We start from the raw sequence: 26,978 nt of genomic DNA on the forward strand, positions 1-26,978 counted from the left end.
AGAGGATTTGGACTTAAGGAGATAACAGAGCTTTTTCTGTCTCTAACTTGTATAGACGGTTAGGTCTTTGGGCAGAGCCTGTATCTTTGTTACGCATTACAGGCTGATCCATGCTGGAAGGTCATAGGTACTATCTCGGTATGAGTAAATAATAATTATTTTATCTAATAAACACTGTGGTTTCCCATGCTCCTGAAATTTCTGGATACTGGAGAATCAGCATGCCTGGACAAAGTTTTGAGTATGATGGACTTCAGCCAAAGCGTTAGATCTTGAAACACCTCTGAGCTAGTTCAGAGTCCAGAAGTGATGTCTGTGACATGTTCAAAAATGTGTCCCGTTTAGTGATGTTGAATGATGTTTCTCCTGCTCTGAAACCCGACTCATTTCAGTTTCATCCCAAAGTGAATTTGTATTGAGATTTCTCAACCCAAGCAGGGGCTCTCCCTTCTTTTGTGCCAGAAAAATAGTTCTCTTGCCCAGATGTCTTATTCACACAGTTCATCAGGGTTTGTTTTGGGTTTTTTTTTTTCTGCTGTATTTCTTTGCATTTGCTTTGTCAAGGAAAATGTATATAATTCCTTTGCATTTGGACTTTGTGTGATTTATGACATTGACTCAGCTCAGCTTTCCTTTTGTAGGTGGAAGATGCGTTAAGCGAAGCCGATTTTCAGCTCAAGTTGGACCTGCACTTTACTGATAGTGAGCAGCTGTAAGTGCCATTGAAAAGTTCAGTTGATATTGTAGGGGCTTTCTTTTTTCCCCCCATATTGGTAACATGAATTTGATAGAAGTTAAAGGATCTTATGGAAAAATGGATATCTTTGATTTGCTTTCATGCTCCCTCGGTGGAGGGACCGCTGCCTGTTCTTTCCTTTTCTTGCTCCTCTCTCTGCAATAAGACGTTCTGCATTTGCAGTGCACTATCCCAACTTTGCTACCTTTGAACTCAGTGGGAGGCAAGTCTGTGACTGAGCAAAGCAATCCTGTACAGCAGATACTTAAGTGCAATCGCTGCAGGGGTCTCTCACCTCTTAGAAAGAAATGTTTGTATCATGCATTATTTTGGAGCCTTACCATTTCGTCTCCTCTTTGAGAGCTGAAACCATTGCAATTCAATGTAAATCTCCCTGAATGGTACGAGGGCTGTGGAAGAACAGGTGGAAATGTTAGGCCGTAAATCTGTGCATCATTTCCATGTAGCAGATACTTCTGCTTGGTATGTGTTAATTGGCTGCACATCAGAAAAACCTGTTAAAACTTGATGGTTCTAACTTTAAATGTTACTAAGTCAGAGATGCAGAGGCGTGAAGGGGCAGTCCCTTCATGGCATCTGATGAAACGGCTGTTTGCGAAAGCTTATACATCTCTGATTTAGTCTATGAGGTTCAGATCGACTTTGCCTTCTGCCTGACTTCAGACTAACAGCTCTCTCTAAATTTAAATGCCAGTCTTCATTTTCTTCTAAAGGAGGAGTGAAGAATGGCCAGGTTTGTACTACTTCAGTGTCCGAAACACCAGTTCATTCAAATAAAAATGCACCTTCTAGTGTGAAATCCTCCACTGAGGCTGGGGCTTGTGCACCACTGGGGTCAAACTTCAGTGCTCTTTTCAAGGCTAAACTGAGAGCGAAGAGAAATGCACCCAGAAGGGTTTCACTGGGTCTGTGAGGGTAGCAAATATTGCATTAAAAGAAAATAGCAGAAAGGACAAAAAAAGTATGTGCCCCTGCCAACTCCAGCTCTCAGCCTGCAAGTGTCCCTATTTATCCAGACTGCTGTTTTAGATATTGCAGTGGAATGAAAATCAGATATAATACCCGCAGGAGGCCAATGCACAAAGTGGTTTTTGCAGGTGTGGATTATTTATCTTCACAAGCAGGCTGAAAGCTACTAATTATTGTCTTCTCTCCACATGAAGAGCCACTCGAGTTATTTCCCAGGTCAGACGGTCTGTTCTAGGGAGAGTGTCTTGACCCCAGGAGAGGTATCCAGGTTGTACCTGTACCGGTCTAGAGGAAAAAGCAATCAGGACTTGTAGTAGACGTAGTATCTTTTTATTAGACCAACAAGATGTTTGCAAAAAAAAAAAGAAAAAAAAAAAGAAAAAAAAATGTTGTTTTTTTTTTTGTCTAATAAAAGATATCATCTCTACTACAAGAGTCCTGATTGCTTTTGACCCCAGGAGAGTGTCAATCATCTCCAAGGATGCTCTGGGTGGTTTTCAATGCCCTGCAATAACAAGCCTACCCCTTAGTTGCCCTGAGGAAAAGCAGGCTGTTTTGTGCTAGACTTCACTTTTGGTATTAAATTCTGGTTAGTGCCATTTGAATTACCTGCACACTCTGATTTGCACTTCTTCCCACTGGTCTTAAACACCCCCAAGCACTTTCCTCTGGTGTGATTAGAAGTTGAAGGAAGCAGTGAACTGTTTGTCAAGGAAACCCAAATGGGGCCCCTCTTTTCTATCATCTCCTGTGATTTGTTGCCTTTCAGTAGCTTCATAATCTTTACACTTCTACTGGTTACAAGTACAATGAAGAGATAAGCACGTCAATGGAGTAAGCACTCCGGTGACTGGGAGGGCTACCAGGAAGTACTCAAGTTCAGTGCATGCTGCCATCTCCCCAATTTGCTGCTTTGAATGATGTTATAAATGATGACCCCTTCAGGCTTTCCTGACCCCTGCAAACCTCTCCTTCAGGCTGAGAGATGTTCCTGCCATCCCAGTGATAAGCAGCCGCACTCTGTGTCTTCACTTCCACCCAAAGAGAGGCCTGCACCACCATGTTCCCGTCATGTTCGACTATTTCCACCTGTCGGTGATCTCCGTTACCGTGCATGCCTCGCTGGTAGCATTACACCAACCGTTGATCAGGTAAAAGGCAGAGGGGGTGGGGATGGCTGTATCAGTAGGCATGTGGTCTTGCAAATGTTTGCTAGTAGCCAGTGTGGCTAAGGAAGGATAGCTGGTCTTGTGCTTTTTTGGGGTTCTGGACTAAAATTCAGGAGATTTGAGTTCAGATCTTGGCTTTGCAACAAACATCCTGCATGAACTATGGCAAGTCACTCAGGGCCTTATTCAAAGCCCATGGATGGGCTCCCTTGGACTTCAGTGGTATTTGGAGTAAGTTTACTACTTCTCCTTCCCCATATTTTGTCCGATTTATCTCCTTGAACTGAAAGCAATGCAGAGCTCACACTGTCTTTCACTATTGGTTTATAATTACTGAGCATGGTGGAGTCCTGCTCTCCAGTAGACCCCCATTCAGCACCGCTTTAATTAGTAACGTGATATTCTGTTGGGGAGGACATGAGAAAGTGTTAGTTCAGTTCAGCCGATGAATGTAATGTTCCTTCCTGGCAGAATCTGAGTTTTACTATGTCGCGAGTGATAAGGACTGCTGGAGGGGAGATCTAGCTACAATGTAACACCTGCTTCAAAATAAGAAGAAAATAATTCAGAAGTCTTTCAAATCAAGTAGGGCTGGTTGTGCTGTGATTTGTTCTCTATTCTGGCCAGGTTCAAATAATGGTACAATTGAGTCAGGAGACTGTTCCCTTGTATGGTGCTCGCACTTGGTCAGTAGTTACTGTCTGGACAGAGAAAAGCTTAAGGCATGGGTGATCCAAGTTTAGTTCTTTTCTCTGCCACAAGCTTCCTGGGGAATGCTGGGAAAATCACGTATTCCCAGCCTCTACTCACTGTCATTGAAAGTAATTGGTTAGATGCCTAAGTAGGGGTCATACCTACAAAATACCTTCGTAGAAATGGCCTTTATGCCATCTGTGTTCCACCTTTAAATAGAGGCAATAATGCTGCCCGTCAGTAGGTGTTGTGATAACAAATGCTGATTGAGGTTGAGAGGCGCTCATACACCACAGTGATAGGGATCATATAAGTACCGTAGATAATTATGCAGGGGTGTAGGTTGTAGCCGTGTTGGTCTAAGGACATAGGCAGACAAGGTTCCTTGGGTGAATCTGATATCTTTTATTAGACCAATCACATTAGATAGTTATGAGTAGTTGCTAGCTCTGCTGGTAGGTAACTGCTGGTGTATGTTGGCTTTTCAATGGTGAACTATGATATCACACAGTGTCCTCTTCTGATCCTTCTGCTAGGATGACTTCAATGCCTGTGTGCCCCATTATTTGAAAGTGGACAGAACAGCAGTAGTTATCAGGCTTATTGTTGTGTTATCTTCTAATGAAAGGAGCTTTCAAAGTGGGATTATTACTATTAGAGAAAAAACACATGAGGAACAACTGTTCTATAGCTGGATTACTACCTCCGCCCTTACAATATGATTGTTTGGACATTTATGAAGACCGCAGTGTTTCTGCGTTGGGTTTTCTTGATGCAGTGAAATGGAAATGTTTGACAGCACGATATAAAGCCCCATTTGATTATGTCAATAATAACAATAATTTCAAAGTGCAATATTGTAGATTTATCTCCCTCTTGATAAACATCCAGAAACCCAACCATAAATTCTTCAACCATAAATCAGGGTAAATTGCATGAAAGCACCTCCTTTGCCTGGTGTATTTGCAGACAGAAGCAGCCTATTAAGATCAGTATTCTTTCCCAGTGGCTCAGAGCTCTTCTGTGTCGGCAGGTTCAGCTTTGCAGGTCACTGGGGGAAGCTGGGGATGATTGCGAAAAAAGCTAAATAGCACGAGTTTTGATCTAAAAGGAGGGCATTCTCTTTACAAAGCCCCAGAAACGTTTTGATCATAAATTCCATCTTGTCACAGCGTACTTAAGAAAAAAAAAATAAAACTAAAAAAAAAAATAAATAAAAAGCAAAACCTTTAATTTGCCAAAGCTGGAATGCATGTCAGCTTTTTTGTTGTCTATTTATATTTAGTTTGCTAGTGATCTCAAGTTTTCTTAACAGTGTCTACACATTACCTTTTATATTGCTTATCTGAATATATGCATGCAGTTGACTGCACACAATGCTTATCTGGAAACCAATTCTCACTCTTCCAAATGTGTTTTGCAAGCTCTATTCACATGCTCTATCAAGTCCAAACTCATTGTCATCCTAAAGTCTTTTTGTCCAAGAATGGAAGAAATAACAGTATCTGCCCACAATCCTTCCCCTCCACCCCCCGCCCCCAACTGGGCTTTTCCTATGCTGCCTTGCCCAGGACTGCTCAGGTTCCCAAAATCCATCTTCTCCTGCCTTAGTTATAACTCAGGAAATGCTACCTTTCTCCCTCCATCATCCAGCAGAAGTCAGGGACCCCTTTCCTAGAAGGATGTGTGTGTCTTAAAAGGGCACGGTAGTTCAGCCAAAGGTCTTCCACTGTTAGCTTTTGACATTAGGGTAGGCATAAGCAAAGGACTGTAGGCTCTCAGCTGGAGAGCAGCTCAGGCCTTTCAAAACATTACTTTGGCCTGGCAAAGTCCTGATTTATTAATTACTGGATTGGATTTGATACTTCGAGATGCCCTCTCGGTTACTAAAGGAAGTGTGGGATTCATGTCTTTGGCACCTCTGGCAGTAACAAAGGTTCAATAACTTCAAGTTAGTAAAAGTTGTGTTCAGTTTGGAGTATTATTGTAGCCACGATGGTCCAGGAAATTGAGGAGCAAGGTGGCTTATATTGATTGATTGATTGATTTTGTTAATATCTTTGGACCACCGGAATAATTGGGAAAGATGTTAGACAAGCTGTTGGGCACAATGGGCACCTATACACAGACACTGAGGCTGCTCTGATGCTCTGTAATTGGAACACATCAGAGCAAACTCGATTAATCATGTTATATAATGTCAGAGCACACTTGATGAATTATGTTATTTAACGTCGGAGCAGACTCGATTAATCGCAAGATTACCACGCTCCAGCAGACTCCAGCATCACGCGTATCAGCATCCTTGGGTTGAAAAGTGGCAGCAGGGATGCTTTAACTAATGCTCGTTTGAGCCTTCATTAAGGCACCCATGCCGTCATTTTTTCAGCATGGGGATACTGCTACATGCAACTCTTTGGGCACTTTCATAGATTCATAGATTGTAACGGCTGGAAGGGACCTTCCACGATCATGGGGGCCAGTCCCCCTACGCCAAGTAGGAAAGGCAACTGGGGTCAAGTGACCCCAGCAAGGAGACCATCCAGTCTCCTCTTGAAGATCTCCAGGGTAGGCCATTGCACCACCTCTGGAGGGAGCTTACTCTACAGTCTGGACACCCCAGCTGTGAAGAAGTTTATCCTAATGATGAGGTTGAAACAGTCTTCCAGGAGTTTGTGACCATTAGGAAAAGGGAAAACTCTAAGGGAAAACCAGTCTAATTAAAGCCAGACTAATTAAAGCGCCCCCACCACCACCCAGCCTCCCAGAGCACATGCATAAATGTCCAAAGTGCCCTCCCTCAGGTCTGGGAAAGAAGCAGAGACAGCTGGAGCTAAACGCTGGATAAAACAATGTTCAATTGTATAAATGAAAAGTAACTCAAACGGGGAAAATGGCTATAAAAATGTGGAGCAAAGAGAAATTATTAGAAACAGCTACAAAACAGGTGAAGGGCAGTTGAACCAGATAAATTAATTATGTGAAAGAATAAAACATTCAAAAGGGAAGTGGGTTGCTATTACCCGTGACATCTAAGAGGTAGCAAAGAGCAGGTAAACTGTAATGAGCCATAAAACCACTGTCTGGGTTCAGTCTGTGGTTTGTAATATCCAGTAAGATGATTTTTGTTCACAGGCCCATGTGAAGGATGGACATTTGGAGTCGCTGGGGAGTGGATGTATTACTGAAGAGTCTGAGGAAATAGGATATAAAGCTGGTCTTGCATTCAAGTGGACCAAAGGGTCATTTCTCCACAGTGACATATGGAAACAAATATGGACCTGGACTGTCACCTGATTCTTTGTGACCTTAAATCAGCTCTCCACGCAGCCCTTTAAAGCTAAATAGCAGGTTCCCTTTGAAGCAGCACAAAAGGATCAAGGCTCACATGGGCCCTTCCAAGCAAAACTACTGCTTCTCCCTAGCCGTGGCACTCAATAACACAGGAGAAAGCGGATGGGTGGTGTTTCTTTTCATTTATCTTTAAAGAGCTGAGCCAGATGCTGGTGAAGAGCTGCTGCTTCCAGGTTTACACTAACGAGGCTTCTTTCAAGGGGCCCTAGGGAGTGTTGCCCCTGAGGGAGGGCCTAGAAATGCTGGGCAAGAGACACAAGTTACACATCAACCGGTTTAAGTGATCCGAAACTGGTTTAAACCTGTGCTCAGCGCCCATAAAGCACTTTCGAAATGGCTGAAACTGGTTTAAAATAAACGTGCTCAAATGCAGTGTCAGACTGAACTGATTTGGGTCAAACTGGGTAATGCAACTTGTGTCCCAGACCCCTGTGTTACACGCAGGAAGAAATGTAGGATCGTAGCACGTGTGTTTTTTTGTGACAGCTTATTGACCCAGGCCACGGCACCTCCCGATGTCCCCCTTAGCATCCAGCTCCTTCCCACCGGTCCCCAGAAGCGTTTGCCTGACCATCACTTGCAAACAATCGGGGCTTCAGGCTCTGCTCCACAGATGTAAACTCTTCGTCTCCCGCAGTCACTGCTGCATTGCAGCGAGGCGCTGCCAGCGCTGAATTCTTTTGCCAACAGCAATTCGAGGGGAGGGAGGGAAGGGGGAATGGGGGAAGAGGAATGCAAATCGGGGTTTGATTGGCCAGGTGTTCTGGAGGACTGCAGAAGTCACAGCTGAGCATAGAAAGCAAAAGGGGCTTGTCTGTGGGGACCTGACTGCCTTGCACGGCTGGAAGGAAAATACCCTCATCCTCTTCGTTCCATCTGGGGATGGAAAGAGGCGAGGGGGGGAAACGTGGTATTGGTGTTGTGTCCACAATGGAGGTATAAAAGAAACCACCCACCCACACACGTGTGAGCACATGTGCGTGCATGCACACCCACACTCCCTGTCTGTTTTGCAGAGAATCTAAAAGCAGGAAAAGAGGCCATTTGGTTTTCAGGCTGTCCTGGTTCCTTGTGCCGTGCCATCTGAACAGGAGTAAGCGCGTGCTGCTGTTTATAAGACAAAACAGCAGCATGCAATTAACCTTTGACATGCAAGCCTGAATCCCATGCCCCCTCTTCCTCCAGGCATGCTGGGCAGCCCCACGTGCTCGACTGGCCTGTAAATAGAGCAGGCGGCAGGATCAAGTGGGTTTGCCTTCCAGTGAATGCTTATGCCCTAACTTCAGTTGATTTATGCTTTCAAACCTCCAGAAGCTCTACAGACATCTGAGAGCCATTACTCTTTGTCAAATTGCCATCGTCCATAAAAAATAAGACTCATAAAAGGCACACGTCCCCTAGCACGGAGCTGAAATCCGGTGCCGTAGCTGGCAGCGCGGTCTCTTGAATCGTATATTCAACAAGTCCTGGAATTCATTTGAACACATTTGTAACCCAACCGAAAACAAACAAGCAACCATTGAAATGACTATAAATACATCGAGAGCCTCCCCAGCTCACAGCTGGCAGTCCTGTGTTCTCCTTTGGGTTTTTTTTTTTTTCAAGGATGGAGATTTTTATTTTTCAGCTTGCCACTTTCTACCCAGGGCCTTCCTCCCACCCCCATAGCGCTATTAAAACAATGGAAATGAAGAGAAATCTTGTAGGCCCCTATTCAGGCACAACTCCCACTGCCTTTGACAGGAGTGTTAACCCACATCCGGGGTGAGGATTACAGAATCGTATGGAGGTAGGGCTGCAAGGTACCTGACAAGGTCATCTGGTCCTGCTCAGGGCAAGATCATCCTTGACTAAACCTTCCCAGCCACGTCTGTCAAATCTGCTCTGGAAAGTTTCTGAGCACGTGGATTCCTCAACTTCTCTAAGTAGCCTGTACCTGTGTTCGAGCACCCTCCTAGGCAGAAAGGTCTACCTAATCTCCAACCTCAAATTCCCTGCTGAAGCTTGAGGCTGTGCTCCTAGTCCTGTCCCCTATGTCCTCAGAGAAAAGCATATCTCCATGTTGTCTGTAATCACTCTTCTGGTATTTGAAGACTGTAATCAAATCCCACTTCACTTTATTTTCTCCAGACTAAATAACCCCAGCTCCTGTAGCTTTTCCATTTTTAGCCCCAGGCCTCAAATCATTTTTGTTGTTCTGTACTAGACTCTTTCCAGTCTGTCTTCATGGAGTCGGCGGCCCAGAGCTAGACACAGTTCTCCAGGTGAGGCCTCATCAATATTGAATGGAGTGGAAGAATCACTGCCTTTGATTTGCAAGAGATCATACAACCCAGTATTTGGTTGAATGTTCTTACAACCTGTTAATACAACCCAGTATTTGGTTGAATTTTCTTACAACAATAGCACACTGCTGGCTCATATTGAGTTTATGGTCTACTGTAACCTCCAGGTCCTTCTCTGCAGTACTTCAGCCTACCCACTCATTCCCCAGCCTGTATTTGTGCATGCAGTTATCTTGTCCCATGTGCAGACCTATGCATTTGTCCTTGCTGAATTTCATCTGGGTTTTTTTGGATCACTTTTCCAGTCCATCCAGGTCATTCTGGATCCTAGAGTGTCTGAAACTCCACCCAACTTGATGTCATCCATAGATTTGCTTAGCATGCACTCTGTCCATTGGCCAAATCATTAAGAATAATACCAGACCTAGGACAGACCCCAGGAGACTCTATTTGATGCCACCTCCCAACTACATATCAAGCTGTAGAGCATGATGACCCAAATAGTTCTGCGTCTACCTTACAGTACTTTCATTTAGACTGTCTGACCCACTCATACTTAGCGCTGGACCCTTGACACTTCTTATATCTCAAAGCAGCATAGAGTAACTAAGAAATAATCTTCACACTGCTGGAAGCAGGTAAATAGTATAGGGAACAGATCAAGCTGCTCAAAAACATAACCAGCTAGTCAATGAGTGTGGTGAGAGTAGATGAGAAGCAAATAGAATAGTTCAGAAGCAAGACAAGGATGCACAGCTTCTTTAGACTAGTACTAGGAGCAGTAATACCTTTAGTGCTGAGGGGTGAAATAGGAGGGAGCAACGTTATGCAGAAAGGTAGTGAAACTCCTTCAATATGCAATAACATTCACTTAATAGGACTGACAGAGAATAAGTTTCAGAGCATATCTGACTAGGAAGCTAGGAAATAAGAAAATTCAGACCAAGGATTAGCACAGAGAAGACAAAAATTAGGGGAAATGGAAACCAACAGCAAGAGGCCAAAGATGGACAAGAACCAGAATAAGTGGAAACAATATAGGAATTAAAAAAACAAAGGTGTCAAGGAATGGAAATTGTAAAGACAGCATAAAAATAAGAATTAGATAAGCTGCTAATGCATTTTGGATGTGCTTCACAATATGGATGGGGAAAGTCATTTAGATTAAAAAAAAAAAAGAAAGAAAGAAAGACAAAATTTGATGCGTTTGGAAAAATCTTATCCTTATGATTTATAGAGACTGCTGAAGTATGAAGAAAGCTAATGAAAAAAAGACTAAAAATACTGCAGAACGAATTGGTTGATGGGAATACGATAAAGAAGGAATAAGAAATGTCTAGAACAAGAAATAATGTTGTTACAAAAATTCAAGGAAGATGGTGCAATGATTTGGATATGTGTTGAGAAGGGATGCAGAAAGGGTAGACTATCTGATGATATATACCAAAGCAATTGGAACAAAGAGTAGAGAAAGACCAAGAAAATGTTAGATGGGTTCGCTGGAAAAGGACAGAGGGCACAACAATTTAAAGATGAAGAAACCACGAAGCAGGTTTGAGATAAAAGGAGTGGAAATGCATTAATGAGTGGCCCCGTCATTGCACTTGAATAAAAAAAGAAGGAAAATGGAAGCTAGGAAAACTGATGTCTGTAGAGGTTGAATGACTTATCCAGTGTCGTCTTCTGAGTTTGCTAGTGGTGGCACAAGATGCAGTGCCACTAGCTGTCCCCAGGGAACCAAAAATCCACACGTGTGGATGTGCCCGAATGTCTTCAGTAGGTACAGAATTAGGCCAAAGTTGAACATTCTGGACAAATTTTATGTCAGAGTTCCTCATTCCTAGACTTATCTATTGGCACTGGATTTACGACTCGGATACCTGGTTCTGGGCAGACCCAAACCCTCCGACTGACCATAACTTCTTCCATTTGGTAATAGGCAAATTTTATTGATACAAAGTGATAGCAGATAAGAGTAATGCAGGCAAGGCAAGAAAAATACGTTCCCCCTCCCTCCTCCCGATTCTTTTTATCTACCATTTTCTAAGGCTTCGCAAGGAGAATGGTAAACCTTGCCAGCACACAGCGCTATCCTGTGGTTTTTGCTTGAATGTCATACGTCAGCAGCCTTGGAGGTCAAGGGCCGAGGCCCATCCTTCCCCTACTCCCCCCCTCCCCTCCCCTTGAGGTAAGTGAGATAGGTGGGTGGCGTGCCCTCTGTCCATGGTGGCTTCAGGTTCCCCCCTCGGGGACCTCCTGCTGATCTGAAATCTCTCATTTTCTATTTTGTATTCTTTCTTCTCTGATGACTCTTCATTTCTGGGTACCGGTTTCCTTCGGGCATCATACTGTCAGCATATTTCTTTGTTTCCACAAACCCATCAAGGGTTAAGATGTATACATCTTAACTTGGTCATTTACCAGTGTCTTAATTTGGGCATGCCCAGCATCTTAATTTGATCCATCCATGAGAACCGGAAATCCCAGGGGCTTTGCCGCTGGTCACAGTGACCTAATGCCACCTTTATCTCATGTTTTTTGGTAAACTGTTCACATTTTCAATTTCCCCAGCTGGTTTGTCTTCTAGCTCCAGACAGGTGGGCCTTAAAGGCTGAGACCATGAAACTTTGTTACAGACAGGCTTTTAGAAACGAATTAACTGTTGCTGTTCTCCTGGATCATTGTTCTAATGCAATATCTACTTTACTTATAAGCCAATTCCTAAACCAGATCTCTAAATATCATTTTCTAGTCCTCATTACCTTCATTCCTCCAACTTACTTTATTCTGCATTTTATTGCCAGGTACACCTTGAATCTTGGCAGAGAATCACCCTGTGCATATCAGAGAGTAACGATGATCCTCTTGTTTGAAGTGACCATAGAGAGAAGTCTGGGAAGCAGTGGGCCTGCATAGGTGAAATGGGGGCCCTAAATTGAAACGGTGGGGTTTTAAAAACATCGCTTCAATTTAGGGCTGATTTAAACCCCTCTGTCATGCATACACCTGACTTACCTGCCTCTCTGGTGGGAGGGAGGTGAGGGTGAGCTGCCAGAGGTTGGAGTGGTCCTTGGGCCACGGGGGGGCTGGTGCTTTTCTTTAAAGTGTAGTGCACACACCCTCTTGTCTCATCTACACACGGCCAGTGTTACTAAGTCGATGATTTCTTTTTCTTTTTCTCTTTCTATGGACAAATTTAACACACAAAAAGTATTCTTAAAATGAACAGTATTTAAATAGAGTATGGAATATGTATACAGGTAAGACCTTAACTTCTCTGAAAAAAAATATTGAAAGAAGCACTTCATTAATTTTAAAATAAGTAAATTGTAGAGTTTCAGCTTCTTACAGATATTTGCAGGGAAAATAAATCATTTTTGTTGTGGATTATCTTTCTTGCTCCTTTTTACTCATACTCTGAAATAATAAGCTCCTTTTTTATATAGAAACCCTCCAAGCTGCTAACCTAAAAAATCACACAATAGCAAGTTGACTGGTCCTGTGTCAAGCTTTCATTTAAAAAAAACGAAACAATTCTGTTGTCTTCACCCACTTTCCTACTTTCAGATTTAATTATGGGTCTAAGATTTAGCCAGGACTGGGGGAAAGGGAAGGGAAGTTCCCTGACAAACGCATTCATTTTGAAGAACTCAGGTTGACTTTAAGCCCTGATGCTCAAGGTCAAAGGGAATAATTTATTCAATTTCTTAAGAAAGCATATACAGTACATATAAAATAAAAATGGTTGCTCCTATCCAGGGATCTCAAAGCACTTTATAGATATTAATTGTCATCTCCTTACACCTTCACAGAGGCATAACAGAGGCACAGCAATGTACCATGAAACTTAAAATTGTAATATAATAAAAGCCGTAGCACTTCCGGCCATGTGTCCAAAATGCTCTGGGCATGTGACAGCCAAAGCCTTATTGACAGACAGACACACAGGCGAAGTGGAGGCGGAAGTAATGGGAACCAGGGTATGCTCTGCCATGTGGGGGCAAGGAGAGGCGAGGGGTGCAGCTTGCGGCCCTGCGGTGGGGGCATGGCACATGGTAAGGCCTGGTGCATGACCTCAGGGTATGCAGGCCACACCCGCTGGCTGCAGCACATGGCTGCGGGGCTGGGCATGCCCCCTACACCCGCTCCCTGCATGACATCCTGAGGCCACTCCCTCCCAACGGAGAGTGACTGCTGGCTGTGGCTTTGGCTGTGGGGTGTATTAGGCAGGGGGGATGGTTCACAGCATGTGGCCGCAGGGGCTGAGAATGGGAGGAGGGTCACAGTGCCCCATTGCCATCACTGCCGGAAGGGCCGGGGGGACTGCTCTGGGCTGATCCCAGCTGGGGAGAGCAAGGCGGGGGGGCTGTGCTCAGGTAAAGCCGGGCTGTGGGGCCGTGGGAGCTGGGTGGCCCCTCCAGAAGTGGTGCCAGGAGCCCAGGGGGGCATGTGGCCCCTGGTCTGTGCACAGGGCAGAGGTGGTTGCAGCTGCAGCCTCTGCTCCACCTCTGCTCCTTGCCTCTCTGCCCCTGCTCTGACAGTGGTGTGGCACCATGTGAGTTCCACCACGAGGCAGGCCGGGCTGAGCAGTGAGGCACATGGGTGTGGCATGGGGCTGGGTGTGGGGTGGCATGTGGCTGTGGCTGTGTGTGTGGCAGGGTGTGGTCGGGTGGGTGTGTGGCATGTGGCTGGGTAGGTGGGTGTGTGTGGCATGTGGCTGGGGGTGTGTGTGTGTGGCATGTGGCAAGTGGCTGGGTGGATATGGAGTGTGGCTAGGTGTGTGTGTGTGTGTGTGTGTGTGTGTGTGTGTGTGTGTGTGTGTGTGTGTGTCAAGTGTGGGGAGCACACAGGGCTGGACACAGAGTGGAGTGGGGGGTGGGATGTGGAGTGGCAGCAGCGCAGGGCGGTGGGTAGAGGGGCTCTGTCCCCGCCGCCTGCCCCTCATTCTTGATGGGCACTTTGCTAATGCTCTCATTTCCCCCCACAAATACATGTTGGACTGGTCTTTCAACCTGTACACGTATGTCAATAATAATCCAGCTGAGGATGGCATTAACGATGTTCTTAGGCTGTCAGTGAATTACTGTATTGTGCATATAGCGGGTTTCCTTTTCTGCTGGACATAGAAGAGGTTGCATGAAGCTGCTAGTAAAAATGCAGAATCTGTTTCTGTCCGTGAAATTGTGCTAACTATGCGTTCGCATTTTACTACCAGGTATTTTGGTGTTTATTTGTACGAATTGGTATTGTGGGGAGGCTCCTGCTGAGTAATTGTCAATACTTTTCAGTAGTGGGTTCTATTTGTAGGATGTATTACTCTCCACGTTTCACAGAGGAGAATGTGGCACACAAAGGGATACAGTGATCTGTCCCTACATTATGGCTGATAAACCCATGTTCCCTCACCTTCCTATCATCTGCTGGAGCCACAAAATTCTCTTTCTACCTGGATACAGGATGCACTGACTTCACCCAAGTTTTTTGTTTGCTTTCGGTCACTGTTTAATCTGATCTTGAAAGCAGAACTCAGACCATACAAACTGGACCTCGTTAGGAACTTTCCATCAAAATGTGTTTTTTGTTGTTTTTTTCTTTAACACGGGTCTCTGAACAACTCCACCAGGACGTTTTCATTTTGAGACAATTTTCATCTTTCTACTGGAGAAAACTGACATGAAATGGTTCATACTGAGGCATTGTGACCCCCAGTATATTATTTTGTTTAGTTGGACTGGCGCAAAAGAATGGGATCAGTTCAATGAAATATTGAAATGTATTTATCAGAGCTTTCCCTCATGGATGTTTTAGTTCAGGTCCTCTCCTCTGGGCCAGTATAACTTTTGTGCATAGTATATCCCTTGTTTTTGCAGTTGATTTTTTTGGGGGGTTTTTAGACTAAATTTTGCAAGTGATAAATAATATATTGATGTGCTGGCTGCTGCTTAGAAGCAGTCTCCTGAAAAACAGATTGATTTGCATTGTTTAAAATGTAGGAACACAAGGCCAGCTGAGATGAAATTTATTCTAAGCTTTCCTCCTCCTTATGGAGTATCATTCTTGGCAATATATTGGAGCTTAAGGAGATGTAGTAAGCATCACTGCAGCTCCTGGAGGACAAAAGTGAGTTGGAGTTAAGACGCTGATTCTAGCTTCAGTTCTTGGCTTTGCTACCATTTCCCTGAGTGATCTGATACAAATCACTCCATTTCTCTCTGCTTCAGATCTTCATCTGTGAAGACTGGAGACCAGAGAAGTTCTCTTCACCTACTTCCAGCCTCTTCTCCTGCAGGTGCAAGCTCTTTCTTTCCCCATGTGTTTCTGCAGTGCCTAGCATCTGTGGAGTGAGTGGTCCCCCAAACCTGATAGCCTAGGAGAAGGGGAAGCGTAATGGGTGTAGAACCAGCATTGCACTCTTCTGCTACTGAGCTGCCTCGGGTGACAAAATTGGACTTTGAGGTGACTTGGGATGCCTAAATTACAGCGGTCCTCTGGGCAAGATGTCCCCATGTAAAAGGTGCCGCAACCCCAGCAACATGAAGGTGAATGATAAGTATGATTTTCTTTGGCTCAGCTATTTTCATTACACTTTTAGTTTCACAGAATCAAAGGAAAGTAGGGTTGAAAGGATCTCAGGAAGTCTTCTAATCAAGCCTCCTGCTCAAGGTAGGACCATCCCTGTCTAAACCATTCCAGGCAAGTGCTTGTCTAACTCAGGACAAGGTACTAAGGCACCACGGGGTGCTTCAAAATCCTTTGAGGCTGCTTCAAGGTATGAAGAAATAAGCACATAATTATAGGCAAAGGGTAATCCCTGGCTGACCATTTCCTTGCCCCTACTGCCTAGCCCCATGATGGGGGTAAGCACTGTAAGAAATAAGTTATTTTTTTTAATTGAATGCCATTCAATTATGGCACAGTGCCTTGAGTCTGAGGGACGCCTTGAGTCTAAAAGGTTGGTGAACCACTGGTCTGACCTGCTTATAAAAACTTGGAGATGCTTCTCTAGGTAATTTGTTCCAGTGCTTAACCACCCTCATAGTGAGAAAGTTCTTCCTGATATCCAAACTAAATCACCCTTGTTGTAATTTAAAGCTATTGCATTGTGTCCTGTCCCCTGCAGCCACACTGAACAGTATATCACATTTTTATAATCACCCTTCAGATGTTTAAAGACTGCTATGAAAGGTCTCTTCGGTCTTCTTTTCTCTAGCCTAAATACCAGTTCTTCCAACCTAATCAGTTCTTCTAACCTTTTCTTGTAAGTCAAGTTTCCCAGACCTTTAATCATTTCTGTTGCTCCGCACTGGACTCTTTCCAATCTGTCCACATCTTTCTTGAAGTACAGTTTCCAAAAGTGGGACTTCAAAATGTTCTTATTAATACGTAGCCATCTTAAGCACTTGGAATGGCTCCATCAGCCTTGCCTCAGGAAGATCCTTTGTATTAGATGGGAAGACCCCAGCACCAATGCCAGCATCCTCTCTGCAGCTAACATAACCAGCATCGTGAAACATCAACTCTGCTAGGCTGGTCACTATGTGCAGGTGGCTAATAGTCATCTCCTGAAACAAGTCCTCTTCTCTCAACTCACTCATGGTAAGAAGACTTGCAGAGGACAGAGGAAGCTCTACAAGGACACCCTGAAAGCATACCTTAAGAAGCGTGGTGTTAACCTTACACACTGGGAAGTGCTAGATGGTAACAGGTCTCAATGGCGCTACACCATACATCAAGCTGCAGCCTACTTTGTTGAGAACTGTCTTGGTCTGGAAGCTGAGAAATGGCAGAGGAGGAAGGAAAGCTCACAATATCCTGTCCAACAGCTGTGCCCTGCACAAGGCACCACTTGTCATATCTGTGGAAAAACTTGCAGAGCACGACTGGACTCTTCAGCCACCTTAAAACTCATCAATAATCCCCCACCCCAGCAGACATCATCCTCGTATCAAGGGATAGTTGAAGAAGATTAATATTTAGACCTTGCCTTTTTGGTCATCTTGTTAGACCTGTGTAACTTGCTTTTAACCTATAAACCCGTCCACAATTCATTTACTTTTTGCATTTTCATTCCATCTAAGAAGCTTGTCATGTGTCAGGACACCACTGTGCCAAGTGCTGAACAAGGCCAGAACAGAGGCATCCCCTTCCCTAATAGTTCATAAGGTAGAGAGATGTATTATGAACACTGAGAGATGGGCAAGTATAAAGAAGCAGTGAAGCAATACTGGCCATCTTGGGAGACTGTAATCTCAGTACTCTACCAGCCAAAATGTTGTTGGGTTTTTTGTAAGGACCAAGGTCAAGGAAATCATTCTGAGGATTTAAAGCAGAGTAATGAAGGGGCTTTGCAGTGTTCGCAGGGAGCTCCTCTGGCTGGAAGGGGGCACCAAGGGAGAAAGTTCAAAGGTGCTGGGTTCAAAATCCTAGTGGGAGGCTGCTTCATAGGGGCCAGTCAGAGGCAGGGTTTGAATTCTCAAGGCAGCATGAGAGATGCTGAAAGAGGTGAGAGGAGAGTTCATGAGTGGCCTTGATAATGGAAACAGATAGTTTTCTTTGATGTGATAGTGAAAGGAGAGCCAGCGAATGCAAAGAGAGTGGCAAAAACAGGCAGAAGGGTAGGAGCATGGTCTTTGCAGCAGTATTTTGAACGGAGCAAGGCAAGACTGCTTGTTAGACCTTGTTTCATAGATGCTAGGGTTAGACCTTATTTCATAGATGGACAACGTTAGCCTCTTTTAAAGAATGGTATCATTTTTAAAGACCCTGAGAGTGCAACAACTCTTGTCAAAGTTAATGGCAGCTGTTGGATCCTCAGTATGTGCTGATTGATTCTTTTCATTGGTTGCCTTAATGCAGATTTGGAAATTGAACTCTGGTCTCCCATGTTTGAAGATCTATACCTAATAACTTTATTTAGAGACACTAAATCCTAGATGTTCTCCATGCCTCATGGAGTTTTTTCACCCTTGTGACATATGCAATGTTGGCATGTTGCATTGATTTAAAAGAAAACTTTAAACATCTTATTACCCTTCTTCTTTCAGAATGCCATATGATATGATATAATTGTAATGCTGATTAAAAAAAACTTTACTTGCTTAAATCATCAGTAGCATCTGCCTGGGGAGAGCTAGCTGTCAGGGGGCATAACACTGATTTTTCCATCATCTCAGTTTTTAATAAGTGTCTTTCTTTAATTTTCTTGTCCTTAGCTTTGCTCGTCCAGGGAAAGGATCATGGCTTGGAAAAGGCAGTCCGGAGACGGGACCAGACCAGACCAGTATGTCATTAGAGAACCTTGTGTTTGGAGCCAGCTACTGCAAACCTCCTTCTTCAGAGGTAAGGGAAGTCAATCCATGGTAGCATGGTTGAATTTTGATTCTCATTTTATAAAAGTAATCTGGGAGAGTCTGTGACTGGGATTATGTATTTGTGGAGTAAATGAATGACCTCTCCAAACACCCATGTATGAGCTGTCCACAATTTGGGGCTGGATGTGCAGCCCATACCTATATGCCTTGCTGGATCTCATAGGCAAGGCATGTTAGACAACAGACAGAGGCTTATCTCCACCTCCAGTACCCAGAGTAGCTGAGAAGAGACACATGTGGCTGAGCCAGCATGGAGGGAATTGTCATTTGCTGTGGGGAGAAAGACAGCAGCAAATCACCATCTTCCCCCTCATCCCCAAACATGGAGGAAACCACAGGGGAATTGTGCCTTGGATCATTGATGAATGATGGTGCCTTGTAGGTTATTGCGGCTTATGCTTATTCTCTTGCTCAACACAGTATCTCAAGTCAGCCTAGGTCTCTTGAGTTTCCTTTACACCCGGGCCAAACAGAGCTAGCTGTGAATGTTTTGGTAACATGTTTTCTTCAGTGGAAAATGTTAATTTTATTTTTTTGGAAGGACCGTAGCAGTTTGGGGGGGAAATTGTTGGAACACATTGTTTTTCCAAGACAAGGGACCCCAGTGGAGAATTAGTCCAGGGGTTAGGGCACTTTTTGGGAACATGGGAGACAATAACGTCCCTGCTCTGACTCACCCAGCTATGGTCAGTCTCTCAATCGCTCTCGCTGGAACGCTTCCTCTTTGAATAAATGGTCATGTGTGTGTTGGCCCAGAAGACGGGCCTTACTGCGACGTGCGCTGATCAGGGAACTCACCTGCCATGTTAGAGAATGGTGGCCCAGAGACTTGAGCATGGATCTCCCACATCTAAGGGAAATGAGTTACCTACCCAGGGGGCTGGCAGCTCGCAGATGCAGACTTCTCTCTTCCTCCTGTTTTACATGAATGATGTCATGAAAGATCTTGTTTTGATCCTGGTGCAGAAAAAGTGAGTTTTTGAAATCTCAAACATTTTTTACGGGGCAGGAGAAACAGTCGGTATCTATCTCCAATGAGAAATCTTTCTGTTTTGCTAGTGAACATGTAAAACCCAGCAGGATAGTAGGGCTGTTGTGTTCTAGAAAGGCATGTGCCAAGGGGTAAAGTAAACTCTTTCATTCCTTCTCCTTCGTGCATTTCTTATTTTAGCACTTTGTACGCCAGTTAGCCAGTCAAGCCAAACAGTTCTCAACTGGCTCCGTCTTGTCCTGGCTGATCAAACACATTTTTTTTCCCCCCTTAGCTTTGGGAATGTTTGTTTAGGACATGGGATTTATTTTTGACTGGAACATGCACCTCCCATCGGTAATAGTGGACATTATGCACATGTTAGCATACAGTGTATTGTTAATAAGTTGAGAATGGTCTGCTCGGTTGGGAGTAGAAAGTAGAAAGCACAAGCAACGCAGATCACACTCCAGACACTCTGGCACATGGATGCAAAGAGTTCAGTGGGAGGTAGCCTATTTAGAGGTTGAAGAAAATGGAATAAAAACCCAGTAAGGATTTGATGCTGTGTGCGTGTGTGTGCATTTTATTGATGCTTTCGGTTTTTATTCATTGTTAGATTTTAAGGCCCATATCATTGGCAGTATAAATTGGTGCATCTCTGCAGTCCCTGTATGTGTTGCAGCTGAGGAGCTGAGCTATGCAATTAAACTCCCCATGCAGAACAGCACAGATGCTCTGCTGCTCTACATGGGACTGAGCAAGCATCCTTCTTCCAAGCTGGTAAATTCTGTAATGGACTTTCCAAATATGAGTGCCAGTGGGCCTGCTGCTATGCTGCACTCAGAGGACTTGTCCCTGTCATCCTAAATAATCCCAGACCTCTCCCCCAACTAGACATACAGGCCCTCTGAGTTGGTCATTATCTACAGTCTATGGAATAGCTAGGATCCAGTGTAACATATACCATGCATATTGATTTTTTTTTTTGTTGTTACTGTGTACAAACTACATCAGTCTTGGAAGAGTAGGTTTTTGGGTGTAGGTAAAGCCTCAGAGGTCAGTAGTGTATTGGAGTGAGAAAAAAAAAAAAACACCTCAAAACAACTCCACATCCCAAAATTGAAATATATAAATGCTAAAGTCTCCTGGTCATTCTGGGTAAGATAATCATCCTGTACCTTACTGCTCTTGAGCATACTTCATATTTTGTAAATGTCTTCTAGGATACTAGTTCTTTTCTTCAGGACTTCACTTCTCTGACTTGGCCGTCTTTTTGATCACGGGATTTCTTTTCATGCTTGCAGAATAGCTCTTTAGATTTGTTGACTTAAAATAGTCAAAAAGTTCTGCCCAGCTCAACGAGCGCATCCCTTTTCACCAGCAGCTTTTAATGCCATTGTGTCTTTCTTCTTTGCATTATTTTCTGTTAGGGATTTCCCTTTGCTCAGCTCCCAAACCTGGCAGGTAAGTCACGGGGAATAGGTTTAGCCATCTCATTGCTCTATGGGACTCTTCATGTAGATGGAAGGCTGCTTACGGAAACGGCAGTCGTTTCTGTTGCCCCTCCCTTGCCTACATCAGGGAGATGTGTGATGCAACCCCTATAGCAAATGGTTGAAGTATTCAATAATATAGCAATTTTATTAAATCAACCAGGATTCCTGAGTTCAACCTAGAAGAAATTTCCAAACTCCTGTTGAGCAGATAGCCCAGCTGACAGATTGCATTGAACTCAGTGGGTCGAAGCGATCAGCCAGCCATCAAGGGATTTAAAGCTGTAGCTTGAGGTACACAAGTGCCCTAATTTTCAGAGAGGTTGAGCCCCTAACGAGTACATAATTGTGCTGATGTCAGACGTGGCTATCACTCGCTCATTCTTTCCAGGCTTCTGACGAGTAGTCAGTAAATAATTCTTAAAGTGACAAACTGTGCCTCGATCTCACATCCGTACATACCGTTTAATTCTTTCCTGTAAAAAAAAACAAAAAAAACCCACATATGCGTGCACTAAAACCTATAGGAGTGCTGACCTCTGATTGTCCACCAAGGCCCAAAAGATCACTTATGGAAGCTTATGGGTAAAGTCTTTTTCTTACTGAATTACTGAACATATCAGTTGCTGCCTCCAGTTGGAAAAAAAAAAAAAAAAAAAAGGCTGGGGGGGGGGGGAGTGTTAATCAGTGGTCCTTCTCAACTGCTTTTTATGTTAACATTGCCCCCCGTGGGAGGCTGAAGTGCTGCCGCCAGTGACAGACAGCGAAGGTTCTTCATCCTGAGCTGCTGACTTCTCAATATGGAGGCTAATTAAATGTCAGCACCGTCAGATTGTACACGTCCAATTTCCCCAGCTCTGTCCGAGTGACCTCTGAACACCACTGACAGTTCCCTCATCTCACAGCCCAGCATAGTCATACTAATCATTCACACTGTGATTAAAACCCCATCAGAGTCCTGTTATTCCTTTCACTTTCTTCCAAATTGTATGCCCAGGCAATTAGGATTTGGGGGTTGTTTTTTTTCTCTGCACTCCCATGGAAGCACTGACTTGTACCACGATTCACTGCAGGACAAGGTGCCATTCTTTTTCTTTTCACCGGTAGTTTTATTTCAAACAAAACTGAAACTTCATGGCTGCATTAGAGTGAATCTCAGATTTCGCTTTCAACTAATATACAGGCTTATTCTGTTGAGGTAGAGACACTTGCACAGATCGTGATGATTAGGCTATAAAGCAAGGTGTGTGTCCTTTTTTTAAGCCCTTGTCGTGGCATGAGCTCTGGCAGTTGCACTGCATTGTGCAGATATTCATGCTTGCTAGGCCTTTTGAGCTTGATTGACTTGACGTGGGAGGGTTAGTCTGGCTTGTCAGCAGTCAGGGAGAAGGTAGGGAGGGGGAGGGTGGCACCTTAAAGACTAACGAGTTTAGAAAAACCTGAGCTTCCATCTCCAACCACCTAACTCGTCAGCCAGCAGTCCAGCCATAGGATCTGATGAAGCAGGCTGTTGCTCATGAAAACTCATACCTCTGATCCAGTTAGTCTCTAAGGTGCCACCCTGACCTAACTTCTGCCTAAGCACTGAGTGCATGCACTGTTGGGCTACTTCCCATCCTGCAAGCCCAGGCAGAGGTCCCTTCGTGTTATGGATGGCCCAGATTTTTTAGGTGCTTTCAGTAGCTGTAAGAGCAACATGTGCTCTCATTGACTTCTGGCCTTTTGGACCCACATTTTCCAAACCTGGGTGTGCCTCAGTCTTGCCTCACTTTATAATCAGAGCGTGACATACACATAGCATGACCTTCCATAAACACTATACTCACCGTGGCCTTCTTTAGTTCCTCTACAGATAATCAACCTCTGGTTTGACTGAGTATAATGGGTGTAACGTGGGTTCTCATCTGTGGAGCCTAATACAGCTTCAGCTGGAGAGCTGTGGCTCTGCAATTTCAGCTGCTGCAGCTCATATTTTCAGCTTGGAAGGTCCAATCTGAGGCATATAGGTCCAGATGGAGGCTGTTATTCCATCTCAAAGTCCCCCCATGGTAGCAAATCCCTCCTCCACCAGGGTCCTGTGGTAGTGTTATGTTTCAGAGTGCATATCCTATTTAGACATACAAAAAACTAGAACTCTTGGTTCCAAAATGATACCTTTTATTAGACCAACTGGAAAATGGCAAGACAATTGTCCTTTTCTGCAAGCTTTCAGGATCAAAGTCCCTTCGTTGGGCTCTGGAAAAAGTGTAGATGGTACACAGTGGTAAAAAGTCCCCATAAGCAGGAAATAAACTTCATTTTTGCACAGAGGGAGCTGAAGATGGAAGGCTGTCCCTCTGGGTCCATGAGAGTGTCTTTGTGAGCTGGGTTGAGTAGCTCACAAGATGGAAGAAACAGCCCCTATATTTGATATATATCAAAATAGAATTAAAGAAGGTATCAGCTTTGCAAAAGGAGGACTAAAATGCAGCTGTTCCCCTCTTAAAGGAGGAATCTGTATACCTATTCTTTTTCCCTTTGAAACTAGCAGAGAGCTTGCAGGTTTAATATGCCCTGCTGAATTAAGAAAACTTTATTTAACTCGAAAGGAAGCTAAGTTGTTTTTTTTTTTTTTCTCTCTCCAGAGCTCTGAAGTGCCTTGCAGCATGTAAAAACATGTGCCTTTTGCATTAAGTCCTACATTAGATTACGTATGTTTAAAACAATGGCTGTTTACCAAGGGCACAGGTCTGACCTTGATGATGCTGTGCAAAGCTTGAATAGTCTCAATCTAGATTTTACACTGATTCTCAACCGCAGTGCCATAGCACCTTGGGGCCCCATGGGATTCTTTTAGGGGTGCAGCACAACCTTAGCACTGACAGGTGTGCAAGCGCCTACACATGATTCACAAGATCAACCCTGAGACTTCAAAGAGGAATTCCTAAAATCAAAAGCATGCTGACCTGCTGTGGTCTTTGTGAGTTCTTTGCAACAGAAGAATTGCTCTATTATATGTCCATGATCACAGTGAGCAAAGAGCTGGCACTTTCTGAGAGGTGCCTTGACTCTGAGATCTTGAGTCCAACAAGGTTGGCTGATATAACTGAGCAGAATCTAGATCTGACTGAAATGCAGGGATGCACCAGAGCAGAATTGGAGCCCTGAATGGTAATTTTAGATGGGAACCGTTTCATTTTTTTTTCTCTCACAGCTCTCTGTTTAACATCAGTCTAAAACCATGCATGCAGCATTTGCATATTAACAATGTGTTTTAGGTAATGTTGTATTAGGTGGTATTAAATGAACAGGACTCTTGTGTGTGCTGCTAATGTGGGTTTTAATTAATAGAGAAAGGGAACCTAACAAATGTCCATTCCATATGTACTTTGCAACGAGTGACAATAGGCCTTTCCAGTGCCATGCTGGTTCATCAGCTGGGTGTGGAGACCATTTGGGATAATTGCTATTATTATTTATCATTTTCAATTAAGCAAGGATTGGTTAATGTTTGCAAAGAACTGTTATGGCTTCCTAAGCGATCAGGATCATGGGAATCTAACAGTCAGATAATGGGGATGGTATCTGTTTTTTTAGCATCAATGCCAGTTCTTTCAACAGCTTTTTCTTATAGGTGTAGCATAGGCAGAGGGTGACAGTGTTATGATTGGGACTAGGTTTAGGGGATGAAGCTGGGGCTAGAGCAGGACTATGGATCATATCCAATAGGGAGGAAGTCCTGCAGCCTTTTCTGTGCTTACCTTTGATTCCAAATGGGGGCATTATCATGAGATCAAGGATTAATTCCCATGATATTTCAGCTGTGTAAAAACCAAGAATTCTTGCTCTGCTTCTGAATGAGAGTCTTCAGGGTAAAGTTAAGTGCTGGGGTTGACTCTGGTCCCATCTGTATGGAAGTGGCTGTATATGACCTTCCATGTTAGGTTCATGTTTGGTGTCTCTTTTAAAGGCTAATAGAAAGAGGGGTTCAGGCTCCTTGCTTCTATTTCCAGCTTTTCCTCTAACCTACTGGTGCTCAACCTACAGCCTACAGGCTGGCTGGAGCCTACAAAACCCCTGCAAACAGCCTGTCACTGGCATGAGATCAGCTCCTGTCCTGACCCCTCTGAACTCACCGTCACGGCAGTGCAGGCTCTGGCTGGGGCTGCCACTTTTGTGCAGCATCAAAGCCCAGGGGGTGAAGGCCATCATTGCGTGTCCCCTGCTGCTAAATTCAGAGGGGTGGAAGGGAGGTGAAGGGGCAGATGGCAGCAATGGTCACCCCCTGGACTGCAAAGCCATGCAAAACAAGGGCTCTGGCCAAAGCCCACACTGACATGGCAGTGAACTCCGAGTGCTCACTGTGCATACATCACCCAGCCAAAGTGGTACGGCCATACCACCCTCTCCCCTATAGATTCATAGATGCTAGGGTCGGAAGGGACCTCAATAGATCATCAAGTCCGACCCCCTGCATAAGCAGGATAGCTTGTGGCCATTATTTCTTGTAACCCCCGGGGGCGCCTTGGTGAATAAATACTCACCAATTCCCTTCTGTGCCCCCGTGATGAACTTATAGGCAGCCACAAGGTCGCCTCTCAACCTTCTCTTGCAGAGGCTGAAAAGGTCCAGGTGCTCTAGTCTCCTCGTAGGGCTTGGTCTGTAGGCCCTTAACCATATGAGTGGCCCTTCTCTGGACCCTCTCCAGGTTATCCGCATCCCTCTTGAAGTGCGGCGCCCAGAATTGCATGCAGTACTCTAACTGCGGTCTGACCAGCGCCCGATAGAGGGGAAGTATCACCTCCTTGGACCTATTTGTCATGCATCTGCTGATGCACGATAAAGTGCCATTGGCTTTTTTGATGGCTTCGTCACACTGCCGACTCATGTTCATCTTGGAGTCCACTAGGACTCCAAGATCCCTTTCCACTTCCGTGCCACCCAGCAGGTCATTTCCTAGGCTGTAGGTGTGCTGGACATTTTTCCTCCCTAGGTGCAGCACTTTGCATTTCTCCTTGTTGAACTGCATTCTGTTGTTTTCTGCCCACTTGTCCAACCTGTCCAGGTCTGCTTGCAGCTGTTCTCTGCCCTCTGGCGTGTCCAATTCTCCCCATAGCTTTGTGTCATCTGCAAACTTGGACAGAGTACATTTCACTCCCTTGTCCAAGTCACTGATGAAGACATTAAAGAGTATCGGTCCAAGGACCGAGCCCTGCGGGACCCCACTGCCCACACCCTTCCAGGTCGAAACCGACCCATCCACCACGACTCTCTGGGTGCGGCCCTCCAGTCAATTCACCACCCACCGGACTGTGTAGTCATCCAAGTCACAGCCTCTTAACTTGTTCACCAGTATGGGGTGGGATACCGTATCAAAGGCCTTCCTGAAATCTATATAGTCACCCAGAGCTATGTTTGCCACAGGTGGCTTATGATTTTTGCCTCTGTGTTCGATTACCCAGCTTTCAAGATCTAATTTATGCTCATTGTGTTAACAAGGTCAGTAGGTGGACAAATGCCTGGTTTAATGAGAAGATGGACTACTCTTCTACAGCTACAGTTGAAATTCTCTATCTCGGTGCCTGTTCTTCTTCCGTCGCTATAATATCTGAACCCAGGGCTGAAATCTTTTGAAGAGGCTTATACTGTAGAAGTTCAGGCTGTTCCTATTCCCCGGATAAAAGTCAGTGCTATTATTTTTGCACCTTTAAAATGGACTGATTAGAATAGCATGAACTTCAAAGCAAAGTTTCATGTTTTAGAAATTCTGGTTTGTGAGGCTTTAATGGGTCTATTACACTAATTAGAAAAAAAAATCCTTTATGTCAATCATACTTTATCACCTGGTCAGATGAATCACAGCTAGAGATGCCAATGAAAGAAAGGTTGAAAGAGAAGTAATTTTCCACCTGACTTAATTCTGAGCTTCATTATA

General features: G+C 44.4%; 1 protein-coding gene across 2 annotated transcripts in view; it reads left to right on the forward strand.

The window, feature by feature from the left end:
* Nucleotides 1-26,978, forward strand: part of FAM135B (family with sequence similarity 135 member B) — a 392,360-nt gene that overhangs the window by 287,184 nt on the left and 78,198 nt on the right. For both annotated transcript variants that reach the window (XM_025214643.1, XM_006016449.1), the window contains exons 5-7: nt 642-712; nt 2,704-2,877; nt 18,440-18,566. In XM_025214643.1, coding sequence (XP_025070428.1) covers nt 642-712; nt 2,704-2,877; nt 18,440-18,566 — 372 coding nt within the window. The remainder of the gene's footprint in view (nt 1-641; nt 713-2,703; nt 2,878-18,439; nt 18,567-26,978) is intronic.

This window comes from Alligator sinensis, unplaced genomic scaffold (assembly GCF_000455745.1).
Source record: "Alligator sinensis unplaced genomic scaffold, ASM45574v1 scaffold721_1, whole genome shotgun sequence".
Lineage (NCBI taxonomy): Eukaryota > Metazoa > Chordata > Crocodylia > Alligatoridae > Alligator > Alligator sinensis.